General features: G+C 54.4%; 1 protein-coding gene across 3 annotated transcripts; it reads left to right on the top strand.

The window, feature by feature from the left end:
* Positions 1 to 313: 313 nt before the first annotated feature.
* Kif12 (kinesin family member 12) lies at positions 314 to 6,834 on the top strand. Of its 3 annotated transcripts, XM_038333987.1 has the most exons (19): positions 314 to 442; positions 536 to 601; positions 691 to 769; positions 1,147 to 1,274; positions 1,364 to 1,439; positions 1,757 to 1,891; positions 2,027 to 2,162; positions 2,764 to 2,855; positions 3,031 to 3,187; positions 3,712 to 3,830; positions 3,919 to 4,023; positions 4,514 to 4,616; positions 4,683 to 4,773; positions 4,917 to 5,003; positions 5,268 to 5,352; positions 5,423 to 5,521; positions 5,986 to 6,089; positions 6,169 to 6,287; positions 6,535 to 6,834. In XM_038333987.1, exons 1-19 carry the CDS (start codon positions 417 to 419, stop codon positions 6,672 to 6,674), a joined length of 1,947 nt encoding a protein of 648 aa, XP_038189915.1. In that variant the 5' UTR covers positions 314 to 416; the 3' UTR covers positions 6,675 to 6,834. The 3 variants fall into 3 exon arrangements, with proteins under 3 accessions (XP_038189915.1, XP_038189916.1, XP_038189917.1); XM_038333988.1 differs by lacking the exon at positions 314 to 442 and having other exon boundaries at positions 548 to 601; positions 691 to 1,274; positions 1,395 to 1,439; XM_038333989.1 differs by lacking the exons at positions 314 to 442; positions 536 to 601 and having other exon boundaries at positions 694 to 769; positions 1,395 to 1,439.
* Positions 6,835 to 9,359: the final 2,525 nt, after the last annotated feature.

The raw sequence follows: 9,359 nt of genomic DNA on the forward strand, positions 1-9,359 counted from the left end.
TGTGTGGTGGTGGTGGGGGGGGGAGACTGAGCTATTGGGGGAGGGAGGGTGTGTGCCAAAAGAGCCTAGTTCTTTCTCTGGCGCTGTGGCCTTGGCTGAGTCCTTCCCACCGCTGATTCGTGTCTCTGTGTGACAAAGAAGAATGGTCTTGTGGTGCTTTGGAGTCCACCAGAGGAGACTGGCCACAAGCAAGGGATCCTCAGACTCCAGAACCCCCTAGTTAGAATGTCCTGGCGTGGGACTTCCCCACTTCATGGGGTGGGGTGGGTAAATCTTTAACTTGCTAGCAGGCTGGAGTCTTTCTGGATGACTGGTTCTGGGGGACTGGGAGGAGAATGTAAGGTGTGTGTGGACAGTCCTGCTGTTGTAAAGGAGGGGATACAGGAAAAGGAAAGGAATCGTGTGCAGAACAGAACATGGAAGAACGTGGGTCTCCTGATGGGTAAGCATATTCATGTGAGGTTACTGAGTCCTTGAGGCATGCCCAGAGGACAGAACGGAAGCACAGGGATGGTAACTCTCTTTGTGGCCACAGAGACCCAGCGTGGAGCCTGGAGCAGGGCCCAGAAGGACCACAAACCCCCATTCAAGTGGTGCTCAGGTAAGGATGGATGGGCTAGGCAGCTCCGGGGTCAGGAAGGAACCAAAAGCACTAGCCGGATGGACCATCTGGTCTCTCCTGGATACTAGGGTGCGTCCCATGAGCACGGCAGAGCTGCATAGAGGGGAGCAGAGTGCTCTACACTGTTCAGGGATCCGGACTCTGCAGGTGATAAACCTTCCTTAACCTCCGCAAAGGAACCTGTGGAGGGGACCCTGGTGCCAAATGGAGCAACACTGCCTTGGGATCCTTCTTTCCACAGATTGCCCCTCCTCTACGGAGTGCCCCGCCTTTCTTTTAATTGTCCCGCCTCTCCAGGGTGCCTTCTCCCACCCCAGAATGCCCTACTCCTCCTAGATACCCAGCTAATTTCAGAGTGTCCGCCTCTTCAAATACCCCATCCCTACACAGTGCCTCACTCATCCCAGAGGGCCCGTCCCCTCTAAGGTGTCGCGTCTACTCTAAAGACCCTTCCTTCAGATTGCCCCGCCCTCCTGGGTGCCTGGCCCTGCACAGTGCCCGCCCGTATGCCATCCCCATTCCAGGTGAGGTCCCCAGGTGGGGGCCCCGACATAGCATTCCGCTTCGCTGCTGTACTGGATGGGGCGTGCACGCAAGAGGACGTGTTCAGATCATGCGGGGTGAAGCGCCTTGGCGAGCTGGCGCTGCAAGGGTGAGTGAGGCGTGGCCTGAACCGGGAGTGGGTCTCCGCACCTCCCCATCCCCGCCTCCCGGGGCCAGCCACGCCCTTGTCACCCGCAGTTTCTCCTGCACGGTCTTCACTTTTGGCCAGACAGGATCGGGCAAGACTTACACTCTGACAGGACCCCCTCCACAGGTGAGTAACTGGTTTGAGCTCCGTTCACCGACCACCATCGGCTTGTGGGCGGGACTACTGGGCGGAAGGGGGCGTGGTCAAATAAATCTCGCCCAATTGGTTTATTTACTTGGTGTCTGAGGAAGGGAAGGTGCCCAGGGTCTTGCAGAGTTTGGAACTTTCAGTTAATTTGTCTGTGGGGTGGCACTGATGAATTATTGACTGAGATTCCAATGACATTGTGTGTGGGGCGTGGTATCGCTTCTAGCACAGTTAATGCACTGCTAAGAGGGTGGCCCTTAGTATGCTGCTGCAGCTCCTGCTGTCTTTGCCCCCAGGGGGAAGGGGTGCCCGTGCCCCCCAGCCTGACTGGCATTATGCAGAGGACCTTCGCCTGGCTATTAGATCGTGTGCATCACCTGGGTTTCCCTGTCACCCTCCGAGCCTCCTATCTGGAGATCTACAATGAGCAGGTAGGCTAATGATAGTCCACCTGGGAAGAAAGTCATATATTCCCAGGACCAAGGATGCTAAGACACAGAAGGGGAGGGGGGACCATCGTCAAAGGACTGTAAGTGGATGGAGCCTGCTTCTTCCTCCTCTCCCAGGTTCGGGACTTGCTGAGCCTGGGGTCTCCTCGGCCTCTGCCTGTTAGGTGGAGCAAGGCTCGAGGCTTCTATGTGGAGCAGCTTCGGGTGGTGGAGTTTGGCAGTCTGGAGGCCCTGATGGAGCTCCTGCAGATGGGTATGCTGCTTCATGGAAACTTTGTGAGCAAGGATTCTTCAACTCCCTCTGAGGCGCCCTGGGGATCTGAGCTGCTGGAATTGGGACTTAAGAAAAAACACTTGTGGCAGAGAAGGGCCAGTCAAGTAGCAATTCAAAGATTTGGCAAAGGTGTCCACATGCTGGTTGCCTTGCCTCCAGATCTCCTGCCCGTGCCTCTTGCTCAGTCCTCTTGATTCATGCCTTGCACTCTGGCAGAGCCTAAGGGCAATGGCCATGCCCCTTAGCCTAGCTTATCTATGAGATCCTACTATTCCAGCCTTAGTTACTCATCTGAGCATTTACTGAGAACCCTCCTCTGGCAGACCTGGGTCCGCAAACACTGGCCCTGGACCCACAATTCGACTTTCTGCTGAGCTCTGTTTCATTGCTTCCTTTCCACACAGCAGGAGAGGTGCTTCTCTGCCATTCTGCTCTCTTCTCCCATACTCCGTCACCTGCCGACGCTCCCTCCCTAAGCTGGTCCTTTGTGCCTCTGTCTGAGGACCTCTCTGACATCCCTGCTCCTTGGGGAAGGCCCATTCTTCTTAGCTGGTACAGCTCCTGATGTCCCCTTCCCCAGGTCTCAGCCGCCGTCAGAGCTCCTCACATACCTTGAACCAGGCCTCCAGCAGAAGCCATGCCCTGCTCACGCTCTATGTCAGCCGCCCAACTGTGAGTGCCCACCTGTGAGAGGGCTGGGGAAAGGCTACCAGCAAAGACCTGTCTCTGCATGTATAAACCAACTGGGATTTTCTGGGTGTATGGGGGGAAACCTTTGACCTTAAGACCTTGTGACTTTTGATGGAGACAGTCTTCTCCGAATTCCCATCAAGCCCTGCTCTACCAGCCTCAGCAGGTACCCCCTGTGGACCCTGGGGAACCTCCTGTTGGGGGCAAGCTGTGCTTCGTGGACCTGGCAGGTAGTGAGAAGGTGGCAGCAACAGGATCCCGAGGGCAGCTGATGCTTGAGGCCAATAGTATTAACCGCAGTCTATTGGCACTGGGTAAGAACTGGGGCCTACAGGCCTGACTTCTGGGTCCCTTCTCTGCTCTGGATCCATTGTTATACTTAGGGAGACCACAGGACTTGTAGTTACAGATGAGGGCTGGCGTTCTGGTATCAGGTCTGAGGCTAACTTTCCCCCTCTGGTTATCATTCTAAGGTCAGCAACATTACACATATACAATTGGAAGACAGACACAGTAAGGAGAAAGGAATGGGTCTGTGTACTCAACTGCATGGCTGGCCCCAAATCCCTAGGGAACTGGCCTCAATTCTTGCCCTGGTGATGTCCCTTTTCAGTTAGTTATTGGTTGGAGATCTCTTGAGTCTCGGTTGGATGTTGGACATTGGGTGGGCATCACACCCGTACCTCCAGAGAACTCAGTCTGCCGCCAGACACCAACGTGAAAAGCAATGAGTTGAGGATACAGTTTCACTGGTCTGGTTGAGCTTGCTGGACTGCTACAGAGCAGGACAACGTTGGGCACACAGTGCAGTTTCTCTGGATCTCCCTCTTCCCATCAGGACACTGTATCTCCCTGCTGTTGGACCCACAGAGGAAGCAGAGCCACATTCCCTTCCGAGACAGCAAGCTCACCAAGTTGCTGGCAGACTCACTCGGGGGCCGTGGGGTCACCCTCATGGTATCTGATGGACAGGGGAGCTGGCAGAGGGGCTGGGCCCTGAGGAAGGGTTTCTTCCATAGATGCACTCAGGGGAGGTCCTCTCTAGGTTGCCTGCGTGTCTCCATCAGCCCAGTGCCTTCCTGAGACTCTCAGCACCCTGCGATATGCAAGCCGAGCTCAGAGGGTCACCACCCGGCCACAGGGTCCTAAGGTGGGCAGGCAACACCCAGAGCCTGAGTTATCATCCTGGTTGAAGTCTAGGACTGGATCAGAGTTGGAATTTGGGTTGGAATCCTAGGGATGGTGTCATGATTGATGTTAGGGTCATAGTCAAGGGTCTGTGTCACAGCTAGAGTCTGGGCAAACCTAGGGCTAAAGACTAAGTTGGGTTGTCATCAGGATATATCCAGGATTTCAGCTGGTTAGGTCTAATATGGGGTCTGATATGTGGTTAATTTGGGGAATCACAATCTAAGCTAAGACTGGGCCAGAACTGAGTTTGGGCATGGAATCAAGTCTGGTTCTGAGTCCTTTCAAAATGACCCAGAGAGGACAGGTGCAGCCTGGGCCAGCACGCAAAGCTGGCAAGTGAAGCAGGGGCTGGAGTTTGGGTTTCACAAATCCCCCCCCCCAGGAAGCTCTTGTGCAGTGTACCAGCCTATATCGTCATAAACAGTGACCCTGGGTTTCTTCCTTGGTAGTCCCCTGGAGTAAAGCCACCCCAGCAAGGAGCACCTGAGCTGCTGCAGCTCCAAGAGGAGAATTGTCACTTGCGGTCCCAGCTGGATCAAATGCGGACTAAGGGTACGAGTCCCCTGGGGGCCAGGAGGGGTGTGGGTAGCAGTACAGCAATGCCCTGCTTCTCCACAGCACCAGGGATCCATGGGACCCGAGTGGCCTGGGCCCAGCGGAACCTCTATGGCATGCTGCAGGAGTTTATGCTGGAGAATGAGAGGCTTAGGTAAGGCAAGATGGCACCAACCCTGTCCCTACCCCGTTTTGCTCATCTACTTTGGCCAAGATACTACCTACTCATCCCTGTTTCTCTGCTCCCCTTGGTGGTGCTGGTCCTGCCTCCATCACCTGGAGCTGACCCCCTGACAGGAAGGAAATGAGAGAGCTGCGGAGCAGTCGGGACCTGGCCCAGGCAGAGCAGCGTGTTCTGGCCCAGCAGGTCCATGAATTGGAGAGGTGAGTTAGCCATACAGAAGGCCTGGGGCATGGAAACTGGCAGAGGGGACTTTATGAAGAAGCCTTTGGCTTCTGCCTCTGTCACCTCCTGGCTGTGTGTGTCACCCTCAGCTAATCATTTGACCACGAATTTACTGGGCCCCTCTTCTGGGAGATGGGGTCTTGGCTTGGCCACCTCACACAGTTGTTTGCGAATGAGCAGGTGAGGTCATACAGAGGTGCCAAGGTTGAGAACGAAGGCTCAGACCCCACTTTTCTTCCCAGGCACCTGCATTCTGTTCATGCCCTTCCCCAGCAGGGCTCTGCCTCCATGTGCCCCTGCTTCATGGGTCCAGCTGCCTCCTGCCGTGTGAGTCCCTGCTCACCCCGGGTTGTGGAAGACAAGATGGAATGTCATAGTCATATCAGCCCTCTTGCAGGCACTACCACCCTTCTGCCCCTGCTTTCACCTCTGTCCTCTGTGCCGAGTATCCCTGGCCCACTGGGCCTGCCCTCGGAGGAAGTGCCATATGCCACAGGTAAGAAAGGCCAAGGTGAGCCTGGAGAACTGGAGACACTGGTGATTCCGGGGCTCTGGACTGGGATGTGGGGGTGAAGTCTTGGTCTGGGTCTCTCTCTGCCCAGGGTGGGAATGTCTGCTTGCCTGGCCTCCAGTTCTGCCTTCTTTTAGGGGAGCACTGTCTCATTCACATATATTCATCCGTTTCTCCATTCACTTCTTTATCCATTCACACATGCCTTCTGCACATCTCCCTAGGCCATCCTAAGCTTTGGGCCCACCTCTATTTTGGTCTCTGCCTTCAGGGAGCTCCCAATGCTGGGGAAAGACATTACAAGAACCACCTGTAGGCCACAGACTTCTGTATACTGGCTCACTGTTCTTGGTATCCTGTGCTGCTGGCATAGCTGAGGTCAGCCCTGGGGAAACGGTACCCAGACATGAACGCCTGAGGTCACCCAGTACGGGCTTTGGTCTTTTCAGCAGGAGCTAGGACCCGAGGCCCCAGGTCACATATCTCTTTGTGCACGGCCCCCACCCTCAGCACCTCCACCAAGTCCTGGCTCTTCCAAGCCCCCACGAGAGAGGTGGGTCAAGCCTGGGGTACTGGAGTGGGAGAGGGAGGCCTGGATATGCTCGGCTCATTCTTCTTCCACATCCACCCAGGAGCCACAGTGACTGGACACAGACACAAGTCCTGGCAGAGATGCTGATAGGGGAGGAGGTGGTGCCCTCTGCACCACCCATGCCCACTGGGTCCTCGAACCTGTCACCCATGCTAAGAGGTAAAAATGTGGGGGTTGAGTGCTTTATGGGCCATGGGCTTCCCATTTTAAACCAGGAAACTATGCGAAGAGATTTTGAAGGCCTTCCTGGTCCCAGCCTTTGAGTCTCCTGGCAGACTTAGTCATAACCTCTGCTGGAACCTGGGACTTGGAGAGAGAGTGTTTGAAGCTTCCACTGAAGAACATGGCTCTCAGTAGCTTGGCAGGTGACCAAGGCACACAGGATTTGAGTTTCATTGCTCCTTAGGAGGATCTGGGATCCTGAACCTGACTCAGAGGCCGGAGGCCATCACACACCAGATCAGCAACTCACTGAACCTCAGCCAGAGTCAGTCACAGCCCAGCGAGAGCATGCAGGGCCCTACCAAGGGCCTCTCTCCTCGTTAAAGACTGCCAGACTAGCTCTGCCCACCAGGCCTGCATCTCTGTGTCTGTGAATGGGAAAGACATGTTGCTGGGTAGATCTGGGGAATTCAAAGTTACTAAAACCCCCTGCCACCGCCCAGACCTTGAACCTGAGACTGGGTTCAGAAGACACTGGCAGTGGGTGTGGGCATCTGAATAAAGCAAGAAATCAGCTGTAATCTAGTTGGTCTTGTGCTCTGGGTGGCCATCTAGGGGGTGTCACTTCCATGAGGACTTGAAGAGGCTATAGGGCTGACAGAAAACCCAAAGACTGAAGTCAGGATGCTATAGCCACATCTAGAGTTAGGGCATAGGGGAGCTATGGAGGGCTGTCGAGAGGTTCCCAAGCTTAGGTGTGTGTCTTGGTCATATTGACCCCATGGAAGGTAAAGTAGCACCTTTGCAGAGATTGCCAGAGAGAGGAATAGACACCTTGGTTTGCGGTACCTAATTGGGGCATCCAGTAGGGACTCCTCTGAGTCCTGAGCTGTGGGACTGGCCAGGGCTCCAAGCAGGCAAGCCTCAGCCATAGGCTTGGGGGAGCCTTGGGGAAACAACATGCCGAGCCAGTTAGGATCATCTGGGAGCCTGGGCCTGTTGGAGGGCTGCTGGACTGTCCTGGAGACCTCCTATCTCTGAATAGCATGGCCCAACTGTGGACACAAGGGACAGTTCTCCACCACACTCCCAGATACAAGACCAGGAAGACCCCAGGCTTGATCACCCAGCATTCTCCAAAGCATGCTTCCTTCAGGAACAGAAGCAAAAAGTTAAGACCCTTCTGAATGTGGTGTGTCTTAGGCTTTTCTGGGTCTCCCCGACTCCTGAGTCTGAATAGGGAAGGTTCTGGAAGCTGGGACTGACTAATTCAGCCCAGGATGCAGCCCCAGGGAGCAGAAGCATGCCTTCCCCCAGGGAGCAGAAGCATGCCTTTGTTACTGGACATCTGGAGGTTTTCAGCAGAGACCATGATGTCCCTTGAAGGTCAGGATCAAAGTAGAGTCCAGAGCAGGCTCTCCACACAGGTTCCAATCACTAGTTGCTTCTCCACAAGGGGGTCCTGGGCAACTTAGCTGCTCTGAACCCAGGTTACCTTGTGTCCAAATGGGTACAACAATGGTGTTCCTTTACTTGACTCATAGAGATGAAGTTCTCTGGCGTTTGGAAATGATGTCACAAGAGGCTTCTTTTGCCAAAAGTTTGGTCAAAACAAAAGTTCTAGTCACTTGACAGTTTGATAGAATTAATAGCCCTGACCCTGGAGATGGCTCAGTTGATAAGTACCAATCCATAGCACACACATTAACATCACGGTGTGCAGCTGGTGAGGTGGGTCAGCAGGCAAAGGCACTGGCTGCCGTTCCTGTGGGCCCAAGTTCAATCCACAGGACCCACATGTGGAAAGAGAACCATCTCCAAGTATCCTGACCTTCTCCAGGAGACTGAAAAAAGACAGACGGACAGACATAAGCAAGTGTGTGCATGCATGCATACACACACACACACACACACACACACACACACACACACACACTACAGGTGTAGTGGCACATGCTTGTAATCCCATTACTGTGGAGGCACAGATCGAGAGATCCTTGGGGATCAGTCAGTCTGGCCTAATCAATGAGGCAGGCCGAGAGGCTCTGTCTCATAAACAAAAGGTAGGCGGTGCCTGAGAAACCATTCCTGAAGTGGACCTCTGGCTTCCGTATGCGTGTGCACACACATACACATAGACGTATCCACAACAACTGCTCAACAGAAACTTTTGGGAACCTGCCTGGCATGTGTGCTGCTCTTACAGGACATGGGCAGTGCCAAGGGGCTCCGCCTGGGCAGGGGTGTGGTTCTCAATACAGGGTCCCAAAGAGTCTTGTGGAGGTGCTGCTTATGCAATGACTGGAAGGGAGAGGGGAACCCAGTTGGCAGCACAGGGTCCCCTTTCCTGACACGTTCACAGCACCATGTTGGTGTGGGTGGTACCTGCTCCTCCTTGGCCCCCTGAACCCTCATCTCACTGCCTGGTATACAGCCCTGCTTGTTGAGAGGCCCTCTGCCCTGGCAGCGAGTGTGAGAGCCTTCCCCAGCCACGCTTGGAGATGGAGGATGGATGCAGACCACCAAGGGGCGACCCTGGCCCCAGCTGCCTCATTAGCATTTGATGGAGCCTCTTCAGCCAGCCAGGTTCCTGGTTCCAGCTTCTGCCCTTAACTCAACAAAAGCCTCGTGTCCTCTCCAAGACACATGGTACTCAGCCAACCTCCACTGCCCATGGCTGCCTAGAGCAATGTTACCATTCCCTCTGCCCCCCTCCCAGGATGGCTACTTCTCTAGGATCCCCAAGCTTTGGGGGATTCTGCAGGAGTCTAGTCCCAGGTGAGACTTCACATCCGCTGGGCCCTTACTGAGACCTGCATACACCACAGGACTAATCTGGAATCCTAAAAGCCACTGCCTAATGCAGATTGCTGGAATTTGGGAACAGGGCTTTGGCCCCAAGTGTTTCAAAGGATGTCAGAAGAAGTCTGCTAGTACCTCAGAATGCTGGAACTGAGGGAGGCTCTTGGAAGTCTTAGGCACTACAAACTTCCCAGAATTCCACTTCCTTGGATCTCTATGGAATTTTTAAACACAATATTGAAGTTGGGAGGAGACATTCACTAGAGC

Source organism: Arvicola amphibius, chromosome 6, assembly GCF_903992535.2.
Source record: "Arvicola amphibius chromosome 6, mArvAmp1.2, whole genome shotgun sequence".
NCBI lineage: Eukaryota > Metazoa > Chordata > Mammalia > Rodentia > Cricetidae > Arvicola > Arvicola amphibius.

Excerpts from the sequence above, each read along its gene's own strand:
- Kif12 (XM_038333987.1), top strand. The coding sequence starts at position 417 with ATGGAAGAACGTGGGTCTCCTGATGG. Across the intron at positions 602-690 it reads CCCATTCAAGTGGTGCTCAG|GGTGCGTCCCATGAGCACGG; the intron begins GTAAGGATGGAT and ends CCTGGATACTAG. Across the intron at positions 1,440-1,756 it reads TGACAGGACCCCCTCCACAG|GGGGAAGGGGTGCCCGTGCC; the intron begins GTGAGTAACTGG and ends CTTTGCCCCCAG.